The sequence below is a fragment of the Sphaerodactylus townsendi genome, linkage group LG17 (genome assembly GCF_021028975.2).
Source record: "Sphaerodactylus townsendi isolate TG3544 linkage group LG17, MPM_Stown_v2.3, whole genome shotgun sequence".
Taxonomy (NCBI): domain Eukaryota; kingdom Metazoa; phylum Chordata; class Lepidosauria; order Squamata; family Sphaerodactylidae; genus Sphaerodactylus; species Sphaerodactylus townsendi.
The window spans coordinates 9,534,022-9,559,421 of record NC_059441.1 but is presented as its reverse complement, the minus strand read 5'-3'; the positions used below and the strand labels follow the sequence as shown (position 1 = coordinate 9,559,421).

The 25,400-nt window shown below is 50.1% G+C and overlaps 1 protein-coding gene across 6 annotated transcripts; it reads left to right on the top strand.

Moving 5' to 3' along the window:
* The first annotated feature begins 874 nt into the window (after nt 1–874).
* FAN1 (FANCD2 and FANCI associated nuclease 1) lies at nt 875–25,194 on the top strand. 6 transcript variants are annotated; one of them, XM_048482183.1, is made up of 14 exons: nt 875–991; nt 2,029–3,465; nt 8,718–8,858; nt 9,910–10,105; nt 12,901–13,134; nt 14,114–14,245; nt 14,389–14,497; nt 15,989–16,108; nt 17,193–17,357; nt 20,527–20,695; nt 21,497–21,600; nt 21,823–22,017; nt 23,371–23,499; nt 24,984–25,194. In XM_048482183.1, the coding sequence occupies exons 2-14, from the start codon at nt 2,145–2,147 to the stop codon at nt 25,119–25,121; spliced, it is 3,153 nt and encodes a 1,050-aa protein (XP_048338140.1). In that variant the 5' UTR covers nt 875–991; nt 2,029–2,144; the 3' UTR covers nt 25,122–25,194. The 6 variants fall into 6 exon arrangements, with proteins under 6 accessions (XP_048338140.1, XP_048338137.1, XP_048338139.1 ...); XM_048482180.1 differs by having other exon boundaries at nt 881–1,077; XM_048482182.1 differs by having other exon boundaries at nt 881–1,253.
* Nucleotides 25,195–25,400: the final 206 nt, after the last annotated feature.

Here is a 25,400-nt window from a genome sequence, read left to right as displayed (position 1 = left end):
AACAGCCATTGCTGTTATAACGATCGCTATAACGATGGTATTAACGGCCTTTAACAGCCATTGCCAATGGCCGTTCTAACAATGGCAGGCTCAGGGTGGCGTGGTCCGGGGGGGGGGGGGGGGCGGCTGAATCTCAAGTGTTCCCTGTTTCACACACCAGGGGCGGTCAGTTTTGCAAACTGCTTCAGGGAACTAAGGAAACCTGGCACATGCGCCAGCTGGCTCCCAGGACTGGAGGTCGTTGCCACGCTGTGAAAAAGCCAGCCGCTGCTTTTTGGCAGGCATCTCCACTGATCTCTGCCAGTTTGGGGCCTCCCGTGGTGTCTCAAGAGCACCTTTTCATCTCTGAAGACGGAAGGGGGAGGGGGGTGCTTTTAAAAACAGCATCTTGGAGCAAAGCAGCCTTTAATTTACTATTGTGCAAAAGAGCTCTCCGGGGACCCTCTAACCAATACACCATCCTGTCTCTAAGCAGCGAATCCTGGGCATGCCCGAGCCAGAACAATGTGTGGGGTGCACCAATTGCAAGTCTTTATTTCCTTATTAAAATTTCCTTATTAAATTTCCTTATTAAAAAAGGAGAAAAATAGAAAAGTCCTGCTCCCTTCCCCCAAAAACACCCCAAATAAGAGATCAATAAAAGGCATGGACGGTATTAAAAAAAAAAGAGGCCTTAAAAAGGCATTGGCAATATTTTAAAAAAATAACTAAAATTGACAGATCATTAAAAGGAATTGACAGTAAATGGGGAAATCGATCGCTCCGCCATCGACCTGCCACGCCTGGAGAGCGATGGATTGCATCTGCCTGGATGCGGGATGGCTGGAAGGGAGCTGTCCAGGGAGGCGCATGCGCACCAGGGCTTCTTGCAGCGGTCTCCCGGGAGGGAAGCTGCCGCTCTTGGCGCGCCTGCGCGGTTGAATTTGCATAGACGTGGAGCACGCGGGGGACTTCGCAAGCCCTTTTTGCACCTCTCGCGCCGCAGATCCGTGTATTGCATAGCTTTGCATTGCATTTGCACCCCAGACTGCTTTCTCCCGCCTCCCCTGCTTATTTATGTTGATCCTCCCCTGCAATGTGTGTATAGGCTGGGGGGCAGAGAGGAAAGGGGGCGGGGGGCTCGCTGTTCAACCCCTTCCTCTTTCCCCACTCTCTAGAGAACCCCCAAGCACTGCACTGTTTGGATCTTGGTATATGCGATCTGTTTATTTCTACACTGCTTATGCTTGCAAATTCCCTCCTTGCTGCTCAAGGTTTGGGTAGCCTATTTTTTTTTGCCTTTTTAACAAATAGTTGCATTTGTGATCCTGGATTCTGCAAATGATTCCTGGTTATTTGGACTGAAATGGTACAGCCAGCTGTTGCCTTCTCAGAAACCTCCATGTAAGCCCAAAATGTTTCCTACGCTGGTTAGAACATGCTGTCGGATTTGGTTTTGAATCCTCCCCAAGGGGGAGAGATCCTAGCTCAATGGTTCAGTCTGTGGTGGCTCCAGTTAAAAAGGATCAGGTAGCAGGTGATACGAAATACCTCCGCCTGAGACCCTGGAGAACGGCTGCCAGTCTGAGTAGACAATACTGACCTTGCTGGACTTGACTGGCAGCTTCAAGTGTTCAACAATCCAAGCAAGATTAGGAAGAAACCCTTCGTTAGAGTAGCCACTAATTTGCAAGCGATTTTTGAAAATGATGTTTTTCAAAAAGAAGAAGAGTTTGGATTTATATCCCCCTTTCTCTCCTGTAGGAGACTCGAAGGGGCTTACAAACTCCTTTCCCCTCCCCCCTTCTCACAACAAACACCCTGTGAGGTAGGTGGGGCTGAGAGAGCTCCAAAGAACTGTGACTAGCCCAAGGTCACCCAGCTGGCGTGTGGGGGAGTGCACAGGCTAATCTGAATTCCCCAGATAAAGCCTCAACAGCTCAAGCGGCACAGCAGGGAATCAAACCCGCTTCCTCCAGATTAGAATTGTTTGTAATTCTTTTTTTCGTAATTAGAATTGTTCGTAATTCTTTCTTTTTTTTTAAACAGGCAGGGCGGAGGAGGATGCTTAACAATGAGGGACCGGAAAAATGTTCCGCTTGCAACGCTGTTCGTGTGAAACAGGGTCACCGTGGTGAGGAACTTCTGTGTTTCGGGTCCTTGCGATGGCGGAAGGTGGAGTTCCGGGAAAGAAAAGGCCCTGGAGAAGCGTGTCCCTGGGTGATAAAGTCAGGAAAAGGGCAAACAAACTGGAAGCAGAAGAGGCGTCGCCTTCTGCCTCTATCGTTTCGTTTTTCAGTAAAGTTCCCCCGTCAACAGTGGCCTGTCCCTTGTGCGGGCAGACGGTGCCGAGATACCAAATCAACCAACATATCGACGGAGTGTGTCAAAAGAGCCAGAATACAGATCGCGACGTGGTTCCGGTTGAATCTGCATCTGGTGTGGGTGCTGCTATTTCAGGGGGCAATCAGCCGAGCCCTCCCGGCACATATTCTGCAAAGGACGCCCCAGCCCTGGAGAAGAACCCCCCAACCCCAGAAGGCAGCGGCCTTAAAAGGAAGCTTGGGGCTGGAGAACCGACGAGCCCGTATTTTAAAGGGAGCGATCGCTCGATGGGGAGCAGTAGTACGCCTGCCGTTCGAGCAGTCAAAAACATCTCTTTGGGAAGTTTAGCATCTAAGCTGTCCAGGAGACGCTACGCCCAGGGTGGTAACAGGGGAGGCGAACGTGCCAAGACCTGTTTGATTCCAGACGCGCAGGACAGTGCCATAGAACGCAGCGTGGGGGATGCTACTCTTGAGAGTGGTTCCCAGAAAGAAAACTGTTTCCCTTTTTCAAGACCGGATGGGCAGCGTAGCCTGGAAGGAAGTTTGAAAAGCACACTTGGAACTCAGGTCACAGTACGAGGCTGTGGTCCAGGGGCGCTCCAAGCCAGTTCGGAAGATTCTATTCACGCGTCTGTTCCTTTGGACGATCTTGATTGCAGTGACTTTGCCCTGCCTGCAGAACAGGGCAGCGAGCAGCCAAAGAGTCCCACAGACCCGGTTTCAAATCCTGGCCAGCGAGTGGAATGTTTGGCAGCTGATGGTGAAGCCGGGCCGTCGGATTTGGACGGCTGCGGGATCTCGTCCGGCGAGCACGTTGCGTTATCTCCCGCAAAACGGAAGCCCTTTCAACGAAACCAGAAACCCTCCTTTCGGAGAGGTGACGCAAAACGACTCCCCGTCGAAGGCCCTCTGGACTTAAGGAACGAAATGGCTGACGGCCACGTGAGGCTTTCTGAAAAACCACCCGTTGGGAACATGAGCGGTGTCGTTTTGGGGATGCGGCCCGATCCGGCCGGCTCTGCAGCCGACTCAGGAGGGCATCCGTATTACCTCCAGAACTTTCTGAGGGCCGTGCGGGCCGTGTTGGAGGAGTCGGATGACGTGAGGCTGTTTGACGCGCAGGAATTGCTGCTTGTTGGTAAATTCTACGAGCTGTCAGGTAACATGGACTCTCGAAAGCTTGTGGCTCCAAAAATCTCGTTGATCTCATAAGGTGCTACTGGACTCAAATCTAGCTCTTCTACAGGGCTACTCTCTGAAACAGATACCGTGTTTCCCCGAATATAAGACAGTGTCTTATATTAATTTTTGCTCCCCAAGATGCGCTATGTCTTATTTTCAGGGGATGTCTTATTTTTCTGTGTTCTGTTCGTCGGGCCTGCTTCCAAACAAAACCTTGGCTATGTCTTACGTTCGGGGGATGCCTTATATTTCGCACTTCAGCAAAACCTCTACTATGTCTTATTTTTCGGGGATGTCTTATATTAGGGGAAACAGGGTAGGAAATGCTCGTTCTGGTGGGTTTTCCGGGCTGCGTGGCCGTGGTCTGGTGGATCTTGTTCCTAACGTTTCGCCTGCATCTGTGGCTGGCATCTTCAGAGGTGTATCACAGAGTCTGTTACACACACTGTGTCCAGTGAGAAGGGAATGTTTAGTGGCGTACATACCGTGTTTCTCCACAAATAAGACAGTGTCTTATATTAATGTTTGCTCCATAAGCATAAGCATAAGCATTTTATTGTCATTGTTCACGCACAACGAAATGTACAGCAGCATTCCTCGATGCACACAATTCCAGACTCATACCCCACCCTCGCTTTCCCCTTCCTCCACCCATCCCTACACAGCCCCAAACACATCAACACGAAGCCCCGGAGTTCAGCATAGCCACAGCTCTAGAGTAGAAGCCTCTTTGTCCTAGTTTTGATAGACCTGCATCGTCTGCCGGATGGTAACAGTTCAAAAAGAGAGTGTGCTGGATGAGACGGGTCTCTCAGAAAGATGCGCTATGTCTTATTTTCAGGGGATGTCTTATTTTTCCGCTCCACAGCTGCATGCTCTGTTCGACGGGCATGCTTCCAAACAAAAACTTGGCTACGTCTTACTTTTGGGGGATGTTTTATATTTAGCACTTCAGCAAAACCTCTACTACGTCTTATTCTCAGGGGATGTCGGAGAAACAGGGTAGCGTCCATGTCCCAGGGTAGGGAACCAATAGTAAGTGTCTGGGTGGAACTTGCTATGCAAAGGTGTGGTTGACTGCATTGTATTGCGACCGCACTTGGAGTCCTGTGTCCAGTTCTGGTCGCCGCATCTCAAAAAGGATATTGAGGAGATAGAAAAAGTGCAGAGAAGGGCAACAAGGATGATTGAGGGACTGGAGCACCTTCCCTATGAGGAGAGGCTGCAGCATTTGGGACTCTTTAGTTTGGAGAGGAGACGTCTGAGGGGGGATAGGATTGAAGTCTATAAAATGATGCATGGGGTAGAAAATGTTGACAGGGAGAAATGTTTCTCTCTTTCTCACAATACTAGAACCAGGGGCCAGGCATTGAAAATGCTGGGGGGAAGAATTAGGACTAATAAAAGGAAACACTTCTTCACGCAACGTGTGATTGGTGTTTGGAATATGGTGCCACAGGAGGGGGTGATGGCCACACACCTGGATAGCTTTAAAAGGGGCTTGGACAGATTTATGAAGTCCATCTATGGCTACCAATCTTGATCCTCCTTGATCTGAGATTGCAAATGCCTTAACAGACCAGGTGCTCGGGAGCAGCAGCAGCAGAAGGCCATTGCTTTCACCTCCTGCCTGTGAGCTCTCAAAGGCACCTGGTGGGCCACTGCGAGTAGCAGAGAGCTGGACGAGATGGACTCTGGTCTGATCCAGCAGGCTTGATCTTATGTTCTTATGTATTGCGGGTGTGGTTTTCAGTCCATTTACATTCGCATTCCCATTTGCATTCTCTGCAGTAGCAACAGTATTAGTGAATGCAGATCCTGTGTCTGGGCGGAGTTCATTGCCCATGAACCTAGCACGCCCTTGGGCCTTTGATTCTGGTGTTTTTAAGTACTGGTACCCAAGTTTTGTTCATTCTCAGAGTCTCTTCCTTCTTGTTGAAGTTGTCTTGGTGTTTGTGGATTTCAGTAGGAGCAGCAGTGGCGTAGTGGTTAAGAGCAGGTGCAGTCTAATCTAAAGGAACCGGGTTTGATTCCCTGCTCTGCCGCCTGAGTTGTGGAGGCTTATCTGGGGAATTCAGATTAGCCTGTGCGCTCCCACACTCCTTGGGCTAGTCACAGTTCTTCAGAGCTCTCTCAGACCCACCCACCTCACAGGGTGTTTGTTGTGAGGGGGGAAGAGAAAGGAGATTGTAAGCCCCTTTGAGTCTCCTTACAGGAGAGAAAGGGGGGATTTAAATCCAACTCTTCTTCTTCAATAGCCACCCTGTGTGGTCTGGCATAGTAGCAGTAAGATTTATTTACGGTCTTTGACCAAAGCATTTACAATACAATTTATGGTCTGGCATAATAACCACCCGAGTTGTCTGGAATTTCAGTGTTTTCAAATGTTATGTAAGAACATAAGAACATAAGAACAAGCCAGCTGGATCAGACCAGCTGGATCAGACCAGAGTCCATCTAGTCCAGCTCTCTGCTACTCGCAGTGGCCCACCAGGTGCCTTTGGGAGCTCACATGCAGGATGTGAAAGCAAGGGCCTTCTGCTGCTGCTGCTGCTGCTCCCAAGCACCTGGTCTGCTAAGGCATTTGCAATCTCAGATCAAGGAGGATCAAGATTGGTAGCCGTAGATCGACTTCTCCTCCTTAAATCTGTCCAAGCACTTTTGAAGCTATCCAGGTTAGTGGCCATCACCACCTCCTGTGGCAGCATATTCCAAACACCAATCACACGTTGCGTGAAGAAGTGTTTCCTTTGATTAGTCCTAATTCTTCCCCCCAGCATTTTCAATGAATTCCCCCTGGTTCTAGTATTGTGAGAAAGAGAGAACAATTTCTCCCTGTCAACATTTTCTACCCCATGCATAATTTTATAGGCTTCAATCATATCTCCCCTCAGACGTCTCCTCTCCAAACTAAAGAGTCCCAAACGCTGCAGCCTCTCCTCATAAGGAAGGTGCTCCAATCCTTCAATCGTCCTCGTTGCCCTTCTCTGCACTTTTTCTATCTCTTCGATATCCTTTTTGAGATGCGGCGACCAGAACTGGACACCAGAACTGCTTTATATAAGGGCATGACAATCTTTGCAGTTTTATTATCAATTTATTATCAATTCCTTTGTATTTTATTTTAATCCATTTATTCCCAGTTTTGTATAGAGCGTGTTCTGCTACTGCAGATTTTTCAAGATGGGGAATAGTTTTCCATTATGAACCTTGAGTATAGCACAGGTACAAATAGTCTCTGCCCAGAGGCAAGTGAACAGACCTATTGCCTGTGGTTTAGCTGAGGTTGGGGTACAGCCAGTAAGCCAAACAGCACTTGGATGAAGCCGCAGCCCGATCGCTATGCGTGGATGTAGGGCGCCCTTAGCGGCGCCATTTGCATAATGTGCGTGCTTCAAAACCCATTGCTTTCTGATCAGATGCGTGCTTGATTGCCACAGCTCTGAGACTTTGATATCAAGCTGTTGATTAGGGCTCAGCGAAGAGGCTGTCGTGTTCCACTTGCACAGAAATTTCCATTTTTGGGGCGGGGAAGTTGGCTTCCGTGCCATTCCGCAGGGACCTCTTCGAGACGGAACTGGATTCTAGGGAATCAGAGCTGTCAAGTCTTTTTCCCAAGTAGCTCTTCCATGCACTGGTTTTAGTTGAAAAGGCGTTTGGAAGGGGATAAGCGTGGCGTAGTGGTTAAGAGCAGGTGCACTCTAATCTGGAGAACCGGGTTTGATTCCGTGCTGTGCCACTTGAGCTGTGGAGGCTTATCTGGTGAACCAGGTCAGCTTGTGCACTCCAACACATGCCGGCTGGGTGACCTTGGGCTTGTCACAGTTCTTCGGGGCTCTCTCAGCCCCACCCACCTCATACAGCCATGGTGGCGAACCTTTGGCACTCCAGATGTTATGGACTACAATTTCCATCAGCCCCTGCCAATTGGCCATGCTGGCAGGGGCTGATGGGAATTGTAGTCCATAACATCTGGAGTGCCAAAGGTTCGCCACCACTGTCATAGGGTGTTTGTTGTGAGGGGGGAAGGGAAAGGAGATTGTAAGCCCCCTTGAGTCTCCTTACAGGAGAGAAGGGGGGGTGTAAATCCAAACTCTTCTTCTCTTCTAAGTCATATTCACAGAGGAGAGATCCATCAATGGTGATTGGTCCTGATGAATAAATGGAACCTCCACAGTCAGAGCAGTATACCTCTGAACAGCAGCACCGGGGTGGAGAGACACTCAGTGGAGTGTCGAAGACAGAAAATTCAAGTCAGTCCTTGCGTATTGAACACTAGCGCATCAGGGACAGGCAAGCAAGAGTTTGCAAAGTAGCAATCTTCTGTATGCAGTGATTTTTTATTTTATTTTAATCCATCAGGGGTTGTAAACACAGGGACCCACTCCACACGGATAGGCAGTCTTGATAGAAAGAGCAGCTAGTGTGAGTTTACTTTGTAAGTTTTGTGTCAGGTGCTAGCAGAGGTTTCTGTGGGTGGGTACCTGCTGTAGTTAGACTTTAACTGGGCTGCCTCATGTGTTAAAGCAATTTCCTATGTCTGCAGTTATTTTCCAGGTGTGTGATCTATCTCAAATCCAAATCCAAAACCTTTATTAGGCATAAAACTGGTGTGTGTCAAGAATTCCAAATACAATAAGATCATTATTGCACAACTTGCAGAACACAGAGTAAAAATATAGCAACAGCTTCCAACATTAGAGTTATTTAGAAGCTTAGCCATTTTTAACTTATCAGAAAAGAGCATAAATCCTGTTGGTAATACAGTTCTCAAATCAGTTCTGATGTTGTTGTATTTTGAACAGTGAAGCAGAATATGAGAAAGTGTATCAGTTGTATCAGGACAAAATCGACAGCAACGCTCATTTTGTGGAATATTAGAGAAGCGACCTTGAAGATGTACTGACGGAAAAGAGTTACACCTTGCTCTAGTCATGACCCATCTGCAATTGTAATTAACAAGTTGTTCCAGGTACATAGCAGGGCTAGATTTCTGAGGGATAATCCCAAAGAATATTGGAGAGCAAGAGCTTTGCGCTTTGCTCAGGAGAAATTGATATTCTTGATCAAATAATCTAGTCTTTAAGCGATGGTAAATCTCCGGAGCGGTGAGCATTTGTAGGGCCTCCCAAGAGAAGCCCAAGGAAAAGATCTTTTTTTCAAATGTGATCTATCTCTTGAAAGCATTTTTTCACTCTGTTCTCTCCCCCAACCTGGTGTATACTTTAGCTGGCGGACAGAAATTATACGTACGGCTATTTCAACGCAAGCTGAACTGGATAAAAACCAGCAAGCTGAAATACGCCGAGATCGCGGATGATTTATCACCGTATGTGGAGGAGCTCATTGGAGGAGGATTCCTAGAGTCAGGTATGTCTGTTGACACAGAGGGGGTTCCGTACAGCGGCCTGTTCAGCAGTACCATCCGATGGGGTTCAGGAACGCAAGCCCTCACGTAAAAAGAAATCGCACTAACCTCCTTGCATGTTTGAAAGCTAGCATGTCAAGGGAAGGCAAACAAGGGTTTGTTTTTAACTTGCTAGTTTTCTACAAGCAGGGAGTTCATTATTTTTAGAGAAAGGGATCTCCTGGTTTGGGTAAGTAGATCAGTATGTTCTAGAAAGGACTCAGCCCCTTCTTTTTGATCCCTAAGTATGTGTGTTGGCTGTTAGAGGTTTGGACCAAGGAAGGCAAGAACCCAAGTTACATCCAGGCATCAGGCCATTCACGAACTGTGTGAACAGGGACTTCACGTGATGATCTGGGATGAGAGGGAGCAGATGGGTTTTGTACTGAAATAGCAGAAGAACGTCCTTGGGCCCAGCTTCCGCTCTGCCACCTTTGGGCTTTACTTTAAAGATGGCTTCTGTTCAGGATGCTGGGTTCCTAGGATGGGTGACACCTGGCTTGACAACATTACATGCGAAAGGGATCTGGGAGTCTTAGTAGACCACAAATGGAACATGAGTCAGCAGCGTGATGCGGCAGCCAAGAAAGCCAATGCGATTCTGGGCTGTATCAATAGGAGAATAGTGTCAAGATCGAGGGACGTAATTGTACCTCTCTGTTCTGCATTGGTTAGACCACAACTGGAATATTGTGTACAGTTCTGGGTACTGCAATTCAAGAAGGATATTGACAAGCTGAAATGGGAGATTTTACCTAAACATCAGGAATATCTTCCTGATTGTCAGGGCTGTTTAAACATGGAATTCACTATCTCGGAGTGTGGTGGAGTCTCCTCCTTTGGAAGTTTTTAAGGAGAGGCCATCTGTCAGGAGTGCTTTGATTGCGTATTCCTGCACTGCAGGGGGTTGGACTTGATGGCCCCTGGTGGTCCCGTCCAACTCTGTGATTCTAGGTTTCACCTACAGGGATGCATCTTGAGATTGTCCTTGTGTTCTTCCCGGTCCATCCGCAGACTCAGGTTTACAAGATTTGCCTGAGGTTCTCGACCTGCTGTCTGCCCCCGAGTTGAAAACCTTGGCGCAGGCCTTCCACCTGGCAAACCCGAACGCTCAAAAGCACCAGCTCCTGGACGGCTTCCTCAAGCTCGCAAAGCAACGCTCCATCTTCAGCAGTGATAAATCAGGCATCAGAAGCCAGATTCTGAAAAGGTGAAAACCCGAGCAGGGCCAGGGTGGGGTGGGGGGACTTGGCTATCAGGGGTCCAGAGGTCTGCCCCCAGATCACCTAAATTTGCTGCCATAGGAGGTAGTGAAGAAGAAGAAGAAGAAGAAGAAGAAGAAGAGGAGGAGGAGGAGTTTGGTTAATATCCCCCTTTCTCTCCTGCAGGAGACTCAAAGGGGCTGACAATCTCCTTGCCCCTCCCCCCTCACAACAAACACCCTGTGAGGTAGTTGGGACTGAGAGAGCTCCGAGAAGCTGTGACTAGCCCAAGGTCATCCAGCTGGCGTGTGTGGGAGTGCACAGGTTCATCTGAATTCCCCAGATAAGCCTCCACAGCTCAGGCGGCAGAGCTGGGAATCAAACCCGATTCCTCCAGATTAGATACACGAGCTCTTAACCTCCTACGCCACTAACCTGGATAGCTTTAAAAAGGGGCTTGGACAGATTGCTGGAGGAGAAGTCGATCTATGGCTTCCAATCTTGATCCTTCTTGATCTGAGGTTGCAAATGCCTTAGCAGACCAGGTGCTCAGGAGCAGCAGAAGCAGAAGGCCGTTGCTTTCACCTCCTGCACGTGAGCTCCCAAAGGCATCTGGTGGGCCACTGTGAGTAGCAGAGTGCTGGACTAGATGGACTCTGGTCTGATCCAGCTGGCTTGTTCTTATGTTCTTATGTTCTAAAGTTCCACATCAAAAGCAGAGATTGCGTTTCTGTCCTGTCTGGTTCCCCAGATCAGCCTCCACAGATCCAGCAGCAGAGCGGGGAATCAAACCCGGTTCCTCCAGATGAGAATGCACCAGCTCTTAACCGTTACGCCACTGCTGATATTGCTGAATTCGTTGTATTTTAAATATTTGTTATTTTAACCGTATTCTGTTCTATTTGTTGCATAGCTGCCCTGAGCCCTTTGGGGATGGGCGGGTTATACATTCAATAAAAGGACATCTTCCAAGATTTTAAAGCTATACCATGTATAGCTTTAAGTGGCGTAGTGGTTAGGAGCAGGTGCATTCTAATCTGGAGGAACTGGGTTTGATTCCCCGCTCTGCCGCCTGAGCTGTGGAGGCTTATCTGGGGAATTCAGATTAGCCTGTGCACTCCCACACACGGCAGCTGGGTGACCTTGGGCTAGTCACAGCTTCTCGGAGCTCTCTCAGCCCCACCTACCTCACCGGGTGTTTGTTGTGAGGGGGGGAGGGCAAGGAGATTGTAAGCCCCTTTGAGTCTCCTGCAGGAGAGAAAGGGGGGATATAAATCCGAACTCCTCTTCTTCTTCTTCTTTCCCCTCCTCCTCCTCCTCCTCTTCTTCCTCTTCTTCTTCTTCTTTCTCCTCCTCCTCCTCCTCCTCCTCTTCTTCTTCTTCTTCTTCTTGTTCTTTCCCCTCCTCCTCCTCCTCCTCCTCCTCCTCCTCCTCCTCCTCTTCTTCCTCTTCTTCTTCTTCTTCTTCTTCCTCCTCCTCCTCCTCCTCCTCCTCCTCTTCTTCTTCTTCTTCTTCTTGTTCTTTCCCCTCCTCCTCCTCCTCCTCCTCCTCCTCTTCTTCCTCTTCTTCTTCTTCTTCTTTCTCCTCCTCCTCCTCCCTTCTTCTTCTTCTTGTTCTTTCCCCTCCTCCTCCTCCTCCTCCTCCTCCTCCTCCTCCTCCTCCTCCTCCTCCTCCTCCTCCTTCTTCTTCTTCTTCTTCTTCTCCCTCCTCCTTTAGGAAATACTGTTCTTTTCCTCGAATCTAACCCAGTTTTCTTGTAAGAACTGAGATTCCCTGACAGCCGCCTCCTGGGAGATGCTGTCTCGGCTCTGTTGCTATTAATGTACTTGAGCTCCATGCTAATTTTGAGCAGGGGATTTATCTTGGTTAACGCATGCACAATTTTGCAACCATTCAGCTCGGTTGATGTGTGTGAGTGAGTGAGTGGGAGGGAGGGAGGGAAAGGAACTTCAGGAGTGGGGGAAAAGCTGCAATTGTTGCACACACACACACACACACACAGGGTATATATTGCCCCCAGTGCATAAGAAGCCGTTTAATTTAGAGAGACAGTGTTGTATAGTGGTTGGATCTAGGAGATCTGCCACTGAAGCTTGCTGGGTGATCTCGGGCCTGAGAGCCAGCGTGGTGTAGTAATTAAGAGCAGGTGCACTCTCATCTGGAGAACCGGGTCTGCCACTTGAGCTGTGGAGGCTTATCTGGTGAACCAGATGTGTTTCCACACTCCTACATTGCTGCTGGGTGACCTTGGGCTAGTCCCAGCTCTCTCTGAACTCCCTCAGCCCAACCTACCTCACAGGGTGTTTGTTGTGGGGACGGGAGAGGAGATTATAAATCCAACTACTACTACTACTAGTGGAAGAAGAAGAAGAAGAGTTTGGATTTATATCCCCCCTTTCTCTCCTGCAGGAGACTCAAAGGGGCTTACAATCTCCTTGCCCAAGGTCACCCAGCTGGCATGTGTGGGAGTGCACAGGCTAATCTGAATTCCCCAGATAAGCCTCCACAGCTCAGGCGGCAGAGCTGGGAATCAAACCCGGTTCCTCCAGATTAGATACACGAGCTCTTAACCTCCTACGCCACTGCGTACTACTACTCTTCTTCTTTCACGTCCTCTCAGACCAGCCTACCTCACAGGGCTGTTGTGAAGAGAAAATGGAGGAGGAGGGAATGTTGGAAACCGCTTTGGATCCCCACTAGGGAGAAAGGCAGTGTATAGGTGAAGTTTTTTTAAAAAATATGCGTATGATCCTGCATTAAAGAGAGGGGAATTGAGTTGTGCGGGTTTCTTCTCGGCCCCTAGGGCCAAGGACCTGGCTGGGAAATCCATCCGGCTCCGCAAAGACCCCCGAGACGTCTTCTCGCGCCTGCTACTGCTCTTCACCCTGACTGACCCGCCGGAAGAGGAGGAAGCTGGGAGCGGCGGCCAGAAAGCCCTCTCCACCCTGCTGCTGGTGAACCTGGGCCGGACTGCCTTCCCTGCTTACACGGTCAAGATTGAGCATCTCATATTTGAGGATCGGGAGGACTTCCTCAGGTAGGGGGAAAAAAGTGGGCCGGGGGGGCTAACTATTTTGTGCTGTTGGTTCTGCTTTTCCTTTGGAAGCAGCTCACAAGGCATAAAGGAAAGACAGAGACAGGGGTTCGTTGGCCCCTTTCTGCTTCACCTCCAACGGAGGAGGAAAAAGAATGGCAGAAGGCAGTGTGCCAGTGAGAGGGATGTACCCAGAGGTGGGCTCCAGCAGGTTCTCACAGGTTCCCGAGAGCAGGTTACTAATTGTTTGTGTGTGCCGAGAGGGGGTTACTAATGGGTGATTTTGCCACGTGATTTTTGCCTTAGTTACGCCCCTCCTCTCAGCAGTAGCGCGCAGAACTTGAAGCAGTCTAGCAGGAGGTGCACTGGCGTGCGTGGCAGCCTGCGCCTGCGTGCATTCGTTTCCCGCCCAAGGACCGGCGCAGCGGCTGCGTCCTTGCCACAACCCCGCCCAGGAATGCCCCGCCCCTGGAATGCCCCGCCCTGCCCCGCCCTGCCCCGCCCTTCCCCATTGGCGCTACGCCACAGTTTGAATCCCACCACCATGGGAACCTGTTATTTTTGGATCCCACCACTGGATTTTTGGATCCCACCACTGGATGTACCCACATTCCTTTCTCTGGGTACCTTGCTGGGTAATCTGCCCCCCCCCCGCCCCGCCCGGAGAGCCAGAGTGGTATAGTGGTTAAGAGCAGGTGCACTCTAATCTGGAGAACCGGGTTTGATTCCCCGCTCTGCCACTTGAGCTGTGGAGGCTTCTCTGGTGAACTAGATTAGCTTGTGCACTCCAGCACTGGGTGACCTTGGGCTAGTCGCAGTTCTTTGGAGCTCTCTCAGCCCCACCCACCTCACAGGAAGTTTGTTGTGGGGGGTGGGGAAAGGAAAGGAGATTGTAAGCCCCTTTGAGTCTCCTTGCAGGAGAGAAAGGGGAGATATAAATCCAACTCTTCATCTTCCCAATAAAAACAACAATTTGCCCCAGATACGCCGCTGCCGTGCACACATCCAGCGACGTCTCCGTGGCTATGGCAAATCGAGACTGGGAAGAGGCGCAAAAGCTGTACAAGTCTGCGAAAGACACCTGGCGGGAACTGGGGGCTCATCCTTCACTGAGGTATGAATTCCGGAGTGGGGCAAAAGATTTCCTGCGCCACGTTAAATGATAAATCTGCCCCCGACTGCTCAGGAAGATTTTGGCAGTCGCTATTGGAATCCTCACAACCTCCCCATATCATAAAAACTGTGTTTCTCGGGTAGGCACCACGCAGCCCTCCCGGCGTACCTGCGGTGCTTCACAGTCGGGTGGGTGTACACACGGATCTTGTCGCGGGGAGTCGAGATCTTGCAGAGATTCCACAGGTACAAGGTAAGAAGCTGGGGATCCCAGATGGCTCACGGTTTGCTCACGATTGCTTGGGGCTGTCAGAGGGGATTGATCCTCCCAACCCTGCAGGGTTTCGCCCGTGCATGGGTGGAAGGTAGATTTCTAAGGGCCCCGGGTCTAACAGCAGTGGCGTACCTAGGCAAACTGGAGCCCTGGGCAAAACCTGAGTTTGATGCCCCCCCATGGGCAGCCGCCCTCCCCCACCATGACCAAGCAATGATTTTTTTCCACCAGGTCGTTTCAAAGTCACCATCACATTATAGAACAGTGGTGGCGAACCTTTGGCACTCCAGATGTTATGGGCTACAGTTCCCATCAGCCCCTGCCAGCATGGCCAATTGGCAAGGCCTGATGGGAATTGTAGTCCATAACATCTGGAGTGCCAAAGGTTCGCCACCACGGTTATAGAACATCCCCCAACTCACAAATCTGAATACAGCAACGGGCCATCCCGCACAGCAGAAATATTTTTTTGAAAACATTTTCAAAATGCTTTCAAAATGTTTTGTTACTGCTATGAAAACATTTTGTGGTGTTGTATCCAGTCCCCCCGCCCAGTTCGGGGAAATAACATCACTTTCAATGTTATTTAAACTGGGGACCCCAGATTCTCCAGATTTAAAAGGAGAATCTGGGCTCCCTAGTTTAAACAAGTGATGCTGGAATCCACCCCCAAACAGCATCATTTTCAATGGTGTTTAAACTAGGGAGCCCAGATTCTCCTTTTAAATCCACCTTAAAGGGAGAATCTGGGGTCCCCAGTTTAAACAACATTGAAAGTGATGCTGTTGTGGGGTGGATTATCCCCCACCATGAAACAGCATCACTTTCAATCTTTAAACTGGAAACCTCAGATTCTCCCTTTAAATCCATGCCAAAGGGGGTGGATTTAATAATAATAACCTTTATTAGGCATTGAGAGAATAAAAGAAAGAAAGAAAACAAGCATTGGCAGGAAGAGGGTGGGTTTAAAAGGAAAATCTGGGGAAATTAAGGGGGTGCCTGCTGTCAGGGGTGCAATTATTAAGATAGCAGCATCAAAATTTCAGAGTATTTTCGTGAGACCCTACTGATGATACCACCCAGGTTTGGTGAAGTTTGGTTCAGGGGGTTCAAAGTTATGGACCCTCAAAGGTGTAGCCCCCATCTCTTATTAGCTCCCATTGGAAACAATGGGGGATGGGGGCACTCCCTTTGGGAGTCCATAACTTTGGACTCCCTAAACCAAACCTCACCAAACCTGGGTGATATCATCAGGAGAGTCTCCCGAAAAATCCCTGAAATTTTGGTACTGCTAGCCTAACAACTGCGCCCTCTGCAGGCCAAAAACGGAAAAACACTGAAAATACAAAGAATCCCACAAACGAACCTGCAGTTTTTGCGCCCCCCAAAAGGTGGCGCCCTGGGCAATTGCCCACTTTGCCCAACGGGAGGAACGCCTCTGTCTAACAGGAAACATCTCCTTGCATGCAGGAGGCTGTGGAGCAGCTCGAGGAACTCCTGGCGCAAGAGGTTTATTGCACTGACAGCAGAGGCCGGTGGTGGGATCGCCTGGCTCTTAATTTGCACCAGCACTTGAAAGAAACAGAGAAGGTAACACCCCGGTTGCAACACTGTGCTTCTGGCGTTTGCAGCCCTGGTTGTGTGCCATTATCTTACGCTGTGATGCAAGCAGGGAACACACTTTAGTGGAAACAGCTGGTCCTATGAGCCCATCTTTGTACGGGACATGCCCTAATTCAGTGATGGCAAACCTTTTCGAGACCGAGTGCCCAAACTGCAACCCAAAACCCACTTATTTATTGCAAAGTGCCAACATGGCGATTTAACCTGAATACGGAGGTTTTCGTTTAGAAAAAACGGTTGGCTCCGAGGAGTGCGTTACTCGGGAGTAAGCTTGGTGGTAGTTGGTGGCTTTGCTTTGAAGCAACCGCACAACTCTTCCAACGGGTGAATCTTTACTCAGAAGTAAGCCCAATTGCCAGCAACTGAGCTTACTTCCCGGGAGTAAGGGAGCAGCAGTGGCGTAGGAGGTTAAGAGCAGGTGCATTCTGATCTGGAGGAACCGGGTTTGATTCCCAGCTCTGCCGCCTGAGTTGTGGAGGCTTATCTGGGGAGTTCAGATTAGCCTGTGCACTCCCACACACACCAGCTGGGTGACCTTGGGCTAGTCACAGCTTCTGGGAGCTCTCTCAGCCCCACCCACCTCACAGGGTGTTTGTTGTGAGGGGGGAAGGGCAAGGAGATTGTCAGCCCCTTTGAGTCTCCTATAGGAGAGAAAGGGGGGATATAAATCCAAACTCTTCTTCTTCTTCCAGGTAAAGGATCGCGCTTTAGTTCTTCGCATGAAAATCAGTGGGGTTTAACGGCGCTTAACCGGGTTACTTACTTCTTCCCCAAAACTTGGTCTTAGGTTTAATGTTAATAATCGAGCCCAGCGGCCCAGGCCAGCCTAGATGTGTGTGTGTGTGGGGGGGGGGGGACTCTGTTTGTGCATGCCCACAGAGAGGGCTCTGAGTGCCACCTCTGGCACCCGTGCCACAGATTCGCCACCACTGCCCTAATTTATCATTTGTCGGGAGGGAGGGGGGACGGAAAGGAGATTGCAAGCCCCTTTGAGTCTCCTAACAGGAGAGAAGAAGAGGGGATATCAATCCAAACTCTTCTTCTCTGCTAGGCCGCTGACTGCATCAGGAAAGGCCTCTTGGATCCCCTTGTGCGCACCGGCCACCGGCTTGCCCTCTCCCAGAGGGCCCAGCGGATGAGAGAATCCCCGGCTTGTAAGAAACTGAGACATCTCCTGCAAGACCTGCCAGCCGTTTCTGTGGAAGACGTCGCACACGTGAGTAGCTAGCTCCCCGTTTCTCGTTCCAGGGATCCCTTGTTGTTTCTATTTTTTCATTTACATCCCGCCTAGGTAAGACTGAGAGAGTTCTGAGAAAACTGTGACTAGCCCAAGGTCACCCGGCAGGACTGTAGGAGTGCGGAAACACACCTGGTTCGCCAGATAAGTCTCTGCCACTCAGGTGGAGGAGTGGGGAATGAAACCTGGTTCTCCAGATTAGAATCCACCTGCTCTCAACCACTACCCCACGCTGACTCTATTTACAGAGGTGCTGAAAGTGATACAGTACGGTGTGCCATTACTGCATTCTTATTGGTTCTGATCCAGGCACTGACCTGACGTATGTTAATGTATTCGTGTAGAACAGGGGTAGGGAACCTTGTAACACTCAAAGAGCCATTTGGACCCGTTTTCCACGGGAAAAGAAAACACTTGGAGCCGCAAATAGTTTTTGACATTTAAAATAAAGATAACACTATATATATTGGGGTTTTTTAACCTTTTACTCCACTCATTCTGAGAAGCGCATGGATACGCCCGCCCTGCTGCCTGCAGGGTGGGCAAGGATGGGGCCAGCGGCTTGGCCTTGCTGGCCGCCGGGAAAGTGCCCGCCCCGCTCGAACGGGGTGAGCAAGAGGGGAAGCCCGTGGCACTGGCCAGATGGCCGCGGGCAATTGGTGCACTTGCCCTGCTGCCTGCAGGGCGGGCAAGGATGAAGCCGGCGGCTCGGCCTCGCCGGCCGCCGGGAAAGCGCCCGGCCCACTCCAACGGGGTGGGCGAGAGGGGAAGCCCGTGGCGCGGGCCAGCTGTCTGCGGGCAGTTGGTACGCCCACCCTGCTGCCTGCAGGGCAGGCAAGGATGAAGCCAGCAGCTCGGCTCGTGGAGCCGCAGTGCAAGGGCAGAAGAGCCGCATGCGGCTCTCTAGCCGCAGGTTCCCTACCCCTGATGTAGAAGAAGAAGAGTTTGGATTTATATCCCCCCCCCCTTTCTCTCCTGCAGGAGACTCAAAGGGGCTGACGATCTCCTTGCCCTTCCCCCCTCACAACAAACACCCTGTGAGGTAGGTGGGGCTGAGAGAGCTCCCAGAAGCTGTGACTAGCCCAAGGTCACCCATCTGGTGTGTGTGGGAGTGCACAGGCTAATCTGAATTCCTCAGATAAGCCTCCACAGCTCAGGCGGCAGAGCGGGGAATCAAACCCGGTTCCTCCAGATTAGATACACGAGCTCTTAACCTCCTACGCCACTGCTGCTCATTTTTAAAATGTTTTTATTGTTGATGACATAAACATAAACAAAATACGTAAAAATAGAACAGACATATTGACATAAAACATAGACATACGTAGACATAGAACAAACATAGCAAACTTATATATCTTCAACACGAACCCTAACCCTTCAACACACTGTGAGATACGGCACCACACATCCACACACACACACACAAACTACAAAAGAAAAATATGATACATATATATATGAACAGACTTCCAAATATCTCTATTTGTAGTTTTCCCTTAATCTTATGCGTGATTCTAACTATTGCAACACTGTTTTCTGGATATATTGAATCCATTTTTCCCATTGTGTTTGATAATTATGATCTAGCTTATAATTGGCTTCATCTGCTATTTTTGCACTTTTTGCCAATTCTAATACTTTAATTTTCCATTCAAGTTTGGATGGATTATGATTAGATTTCCAATATTTCGCCCATACAATACTTTCAATGCATTTTGAAGCTGGATTTTCGAAGAAGAAGAAGAAGAAGAGGGAGAAGAGGAGGAGGAGGAGGAGGAGGAGTTTGGATTTATATCCCCCCTTTCTCTCCGGCAGGAGACTCAAAGGGGCTGACAATCTCCTTGCCCTTCCCCCCTCACAACAAACACCCTGTGAGGTAGGTGGGGCTGAGAGAGCTCCCAGAAGCTGTGACTAGCCCAAGGTCACCCAGCAGGGGTGTGTGGGAGTGCACAGGCTAATCTGAATTCCCCAGAGAAGCCTCCACAGCTCAGGCGGCAGAGCGGGGAATCAAACCCGGTTCCTCCAGATTAGATGCATGAGCTCTTAACCTCCTACGCCACTGCTGCTCCTTTATGTACAGATAAATGCTCCTCATTTATGTACAGATAAATGAGCAAATTCTATTTTTATATTTCTGTGCTATGTCAACCTGTGTCTCTTGCACTTTTATAATTCTGTGTTTCCTGGATTTTTGGCCAAGAGGATCTATTTGCGGGTTCGTGGGCCTCGCTGCGTTTTATTTCTACGCTCCGAAGGTGTCTCTGCCCCCGTTCGGCTGTTCTGTGCCGTGACACCCCCACGCGAGAGCGACGGCAAGGCGACAGAGCCCCCTTCGGGGAAATGCAGTCGGGAGGGCGTGGGCGGCCGTGTCGGCAGCAGAGAGAGCTGCTCTTCCCATCCAGACTCCGACTTATTTGACAACCTGCGAACGGAGTCCAATTGCCAACATGGGAACAGCAGCTTCAACGCCAACCTTTTTGTGTTATTTTTAGCTTGCCACTTAATTGGAGTTACCAAGAACAAGAAGAAGAGTTTGGATTTATATCACCCTTCTGAAGGAGACTCAAAGGGGCTCTCTCAGCCCCACCTGGCTCACCAGGTGTCTGTGGTGGGGAGAGGAAGAGAAAGGAGCTTGTAAGCCACCTTGAGTCTCCTTGCCGGAGGGAAAGGTGGGGATCTAAATCCAAACGCTTCTTCGCTCAGTAGCTGTTTTACTGGTTTGGTTTGAAATGTTCACTCTGAATTTTCTTCCAGTTGTTGCATGCAGTGGCGTAGTGGCTAAAGAGCAGGTGCATTCTGATCTGGAGGAACCGGGTTTGATTCCCAGCTCTGCCGCTTGAGTTGTGGGGGCTTATCTGGGGAATTCAGATTAGCCTGTGCACTCCCACACACGCCAGCTGGGTGACCTTGGGCTAGTCACAGCTTCTCGGAGCTCTCTCACCCCCGCCTACCTCACAGGGTGTTTGTTGTGAGGGGGTAAGGGCAAGGAGATTGTCAGCCCCTTTGAGTCTCCTGCAGGAGAGAAAGGGGGATATAAATCCAAACTCTTCTTCTTCTTCTTCTTCTTCTTCTGGATCCTTCAAGTAAGAAGGGTCGTTGGCACGCGCCCTTCTTCCAGCTTAAACGGAGCTCCGTTCTCACTCAGGTCACCATCAGAGGAAAGCTGTGCCCACAAACCAGGATGGGGAAATCGGTGTTCATCATGGAAGACCTCGGACCAGACGACACGGGAGAAGACCGTGAGCCGGCGGTGGTCGTGTGCTCCGTGGAAGAGCTGGCCCTGGCCCATTACAAGCAGAAAGGCTTTGACCAAGGTGCGGTACAATCCATCCATCCATTGTGCACTCAAGAAACAATCCTAGGAACGTGTTTGGCAGACAAAGCGGTGGGGTCACGCTCTTGTGGAGAGGAAGGGAAGGCGATTGCGGCTCAGTGGTTAAGAGCAGGCGGATTCCAATCTGGAGAACCGGGTTCGATTCCCCACTCCTCCACATAAGCGGCGGAGGCTTATCTGGTGAACCAGATGTGTTTCCGCACTCCTACATTCCTGCTGGGTGACCTCGGGCCAGTCACAGTCCTCTCTGAACTCTCTCAGCCCCACCTACCTCACCAGGTGTCTGTTGTGGGGAGAGGAAGGCCACCTTGAGTCTCCTTACAGGAGAGAAAAGGGGGGTATAAATCCAAACACTTTTTCTTCTTCTAAGCCCTTTTGAGACTCCGGGGTCTTCAAACTATGGCCCTCCAGATGTTCATAGACTACAATTCCCATGAGTCCTACTACTTGGCCATGCTGGCAGGGGCTGATGGGAATTGTAGTCCATGAACATCTGGAGGGCCATAGTTTGAAGATCCCTGCCTTAGAACATAGGTGTCAAACTTGCGGCCCTCCATATGCTATGGACTACAGTTCCCATCATCCCCTGCCAGCATGCTGGCAGGGGATGATGTGAACTGTAGTCCATAACATCTGGAGAGCCGCAAGTTTGACTCCTGTGTATAGAGGTTGAGAAAAGTGGGCAATGAAAGCCAGCTCTTCTTCTATGTGAGATTTGTGTAGTAGCTAATGTTTTAAGAAAGGAGTCTCACAACCATTGTGTCTTGTGTATTTCACGCAGGCATTCACGGCGAAGGGTCTACCTTCAGCACGCTCTACGGCCTCCTGATGTGGGACCTCCTCTTCATGGATGGGATCCCCGATGTCTTCAGGAACCCCTACCAGGTGAGCTTCCTATTTACCAGTTGGATTGAATGAGCGCTGGGGTCTTCAGACTTACCTGGCCAACTTGTGTCGCGAGCAGAGCCAAGATCCCACGCTGCAGTTCGCGGGGAGGGGCTCCCAAAGGCCTCGTTTCCCTCAAGAGAGCCCCGTTCAAGGAGGTCAGCCTCTCGTCCGTACCAAAGGCACGCAAGTTGCCCGTGTGTGTGTGCATTTCCCCCACAGTCCTACCCCCTGGATCTGTACACTGACAGCTTTTACGAGAACCGGAAAGAGGCCGTCGACGCAAGGCTCCGGCTACTGCACGACGCTTCCCCAGAGACCCTGTCGGAGTGGATCGCCGACGTCTGGAATGCCCAGAAGGGCAGAGCCGCGGCGCTGGTCAGCTGGGACAGGTTCTCCTCCCTTGAGCAAGCACAGGTAGGGGACACAGCCCACAAACAGTTTTCCGTTATGCCAACTGGACTTGGGCACAGCAAAGGGACAAATAACTGTCTACCGCAGGTACCTCGTACCTCCGGGACCGCATTACCCCATACGTCCCAACTCGACCTCTGCGTTCGGCAGAGGCCAACTTACTGGAGATCCCTGCCCCCTCAATGATGCGGCTGGCCTCCACTCGGGCCAGGGCCTTTACGGCTCTGGCCCCTGCCTGGTGGAACACTCTCCCTCCAGCTGTCCGGGCCCTGCGGGACCTTGGTGAGTTCCGCAGGGCCTGTAAGACTGAGTTGTTCCACCGGGCCTTTGGAGTGTCCAGCCACTGAGTTGTGCCCCCCCCCTCCCCCAGTTCATGGGTCCCTAATATCATCGGGACCCATTATTGAGACCTATAGGTCCTAATACCATCAGGACCCACTGCCTCTCTCTCCTCCTTTTAGGAGGATTAGGTTTAGGTGGGATGCCATCTTAGGATAACTGCTGTTTTTATTATATTTATGGAAGCTCTGTATGATGATTTTATGTATGGTTTTATGTTGTACACCGCCCAGAGCCCTTCGGGGATGGGGCGATATATTAAGTTAGTTAGTTAGTTAGATAAATCTATCTATCTATCTATCTATCTATCTATCTATCTATCTATCTATCTATCTATCTATCTATCTATCTATCCTCCTCATCCATCCTCCTCATCCATCCATCCATCCTCCTCCTCATCCATCCATCCATCCATCCATCCATCCATCCATCCATCCATCCATCCATCCATCCATCCATCCATCCATCCATCCATCCATCCATCCATCCATCCATCCATCCATCCATCCATCCATCCATCCATCCATCCATCCATCCATCCATCCATCCATCCATCCATCCATCCATCCATCCATCCATCCATCCATCCATCCATCCATCCATCCATCCATCCATCCATCCATCCATCCATCCATCCATCCATCCATCCATCCATCCATCCATCCATCCATCCATCCATCCATCCATCCATCCATCCATCCATCCATCCATCCATCCATCCATCCATCCATCCATCCATCCATCCATCCATGGGGGAGAGGTGGATTGACTGAGATAAGGATACAGTCAGTAGACAATTGTTTGATTGATTCAACGTAAGGAGCGAGAGAACCCAGTTGACAACATATCTGCAGACCTGATTTGACACCAGAAACGTCTCAGAGATCAGCAAGATCTTCAGAGCATGAGCTTTTGGGAGGCAAAACAACCCCCATCAGATATCCAAGTTTTGATTCTGGGAAGCCTATATAGCCCAGAAACCTTGCAGGTCTCTGACCAGGCCTTCATGTTTTGCAGAGTCTGGCGTGCTGCTTCGGAGGTCCGTTTTTGAGTGGCGTTTGCCGGCGGCTGTCCAGAGACCTGCGCCACTATAGAGGTGGCCTCCCTGACCTGGTTGTGTGGAGATCGGAAGATCGCCAATTCAAGGTACGCCACTGAAGAGAGTTTGGATTTATATCCCCCCTTTCTCTCCTGCAGGAGACTCAAAGGGGCTGACAATCTCCTTGCCCTTCCCCCCTCACAACAAACACCCTGTGAGGTGGGTGGGGCTGAGAGAGCTCCGAGAAGCTGTGACTAGCCCCAGGTCACCCAGCTGGCGTGTATGGGAGTGCACAGGCTAATCTGAATTCCCCAGATAAGCCTCCACAGCTCAGGCGGCAGAGCTGGGAATCAAACCCGGTTCCTCCAGATTAGATACACAAGCTCTTAACCTCCTACGCCATTGCTGCTCCTGGCATAATGGGGTGGTCTCTGAAGTTCTTCTAGAGAAGAGGAGTTTGGATTTATATTCCAGCTTTCTCTCCTGTAAGGAGTCTCAAAGCAACTTACATGGTCTTTTCTCCCCCTCCCCCCACAAGAGTTACCTTGTGAGGTAGGTGGGGCTGAGAGAGTTCCTAGGAACTGTGACCAGCCCAAGGTCACCCAGCAGGAATGTAGGAGTACGAAAACACATCTGGTTCACCAGATAAACTCTCCGCCACTCAGGTGGAGGAGTGGGAATCAAACCCGGTTCTCCGGATTAGAATCCGCCTGCTCTTAACCACTACACCAGGCTGGCTCTCGATTCTAGAGTCGAATCAAGCTCTTAATCTATCCAGTTTCTTTTGGTTTTGTGGTCTGAGGGCCCTGCTCTTCTGGCACAATTCTCCAGCACCTCAAATACCTCTCTTTTCAATGTAATCCTAAGTAAAACCTAATATGCAGTGACTATAAAGCCGTGATGCGACCGCACTTGGAGTCCTGTGTTCAGTTCTGGTCGCCACATCTCAAAAAGGATATCGAAGAGATAGAAAAAGGGCAGAGAAGGGCAACGAGGATGATTGAGGGACTGGAGCACCTTCCCTATGAGGAGAGGCTGCAGCGTTTGGGACTCTTTAGTTTGGAGAGGAGATGGCTGAGGGGGGATAGGATTGAGGTCTATAAAACTACGCGTGGGGTAGAAAATGTGGACAGAGAGAAATTTTTCTCTCTTTCTCACAATACTAGAACCAGGGGGGCAAACACTGAAAATGCTGGGGGGAAGAATTAGGACTAATAAAAGGAAACACTTCTTCACGCAACGTGTGATTGGCGTTTGGAATATGCTGCCACAGGAGGTGGTGATGGCCACTCACCTGGATAGCTTTAAAAAGGGCTTGGACAGATTTGTGGAGGAGAAGTCGATCTATGGCTCCCAATCTTGATCCTCCTTGATCTCAGATTGCAAATGCCTTAGCAGACCAGGTGCTCGGGAGCAGCAGCAGCAGAAGGCCCTTGCTTTCACCTCCTGCAGGTGAGCTCCCAAAGGCACCTGGTGGGCCACTGCGAGTAGCAGAGTGCTGGACTAGATGGACTCTGGTCTGATCCAGCAGGCTTGTTCTTATGACTAGTTTGGAAATGGGAATTTTTCTCTCTCTTTCTCCCTGTTTCAGCTGGTGGAGGTGAAAGGCCCCAACGATCGCCTGTCTTTCAAGCAGATGCTCTGGTTAGCTGAGCTGGGGCGTCTGGGGGCAGCCGTGGAAGTCTGCCACGTGACCGCGGTTGGATCTAAGAGCGAACGTCTGAACTGAAAGCGTGGGCCACGCTGGCTGGGTCCCTGGCCTCGGCAACAAAACCAAATAAATTTTCTTGCTGCGTATCGCACTGAATTGCCTTTTTGGTTTTTCTAAAAGGAACACACATCGTAGTTCTACACCCATACCCCCTGGCGCACCTGTAAAATAGCTGGCGATGTTTCTCCCGCCTTTATTTTGACAAAACGGGTGCTGTTTCTTCTCTTAATGGGAATCTTCTAAACTCAGGCTGATTGCGAGATTTCGGAGCGTCCAAGGTCTTCAAAAACTAAATTA

Excerpts from the sequence above, each read along its gene's own strand:
- FAN1 (XM_048482183.1), top strand. The coding sequence starts at position 2,145 with ATGGCGGAAGGTGGAGTTCCGGGAAAGAAAAGGCCCTGGAGAAGCGTG. Across the intron at positions 14,498-15,988 it reads AGAGATTCCACAGGTACAAG|GAGGCTGTGGAGCAGCTCGA; the intron begins GTAAGAAGCTGG and ends CCTTGCATGCAG. Across the intron at positions 20,696-21,496 it reads GCAGAAAGGCTTTGACCAAG|GCATTCACGGCGAAGGGTCT; the intron begins GTGCGGTACAAT and ends TATTTCACGCAG.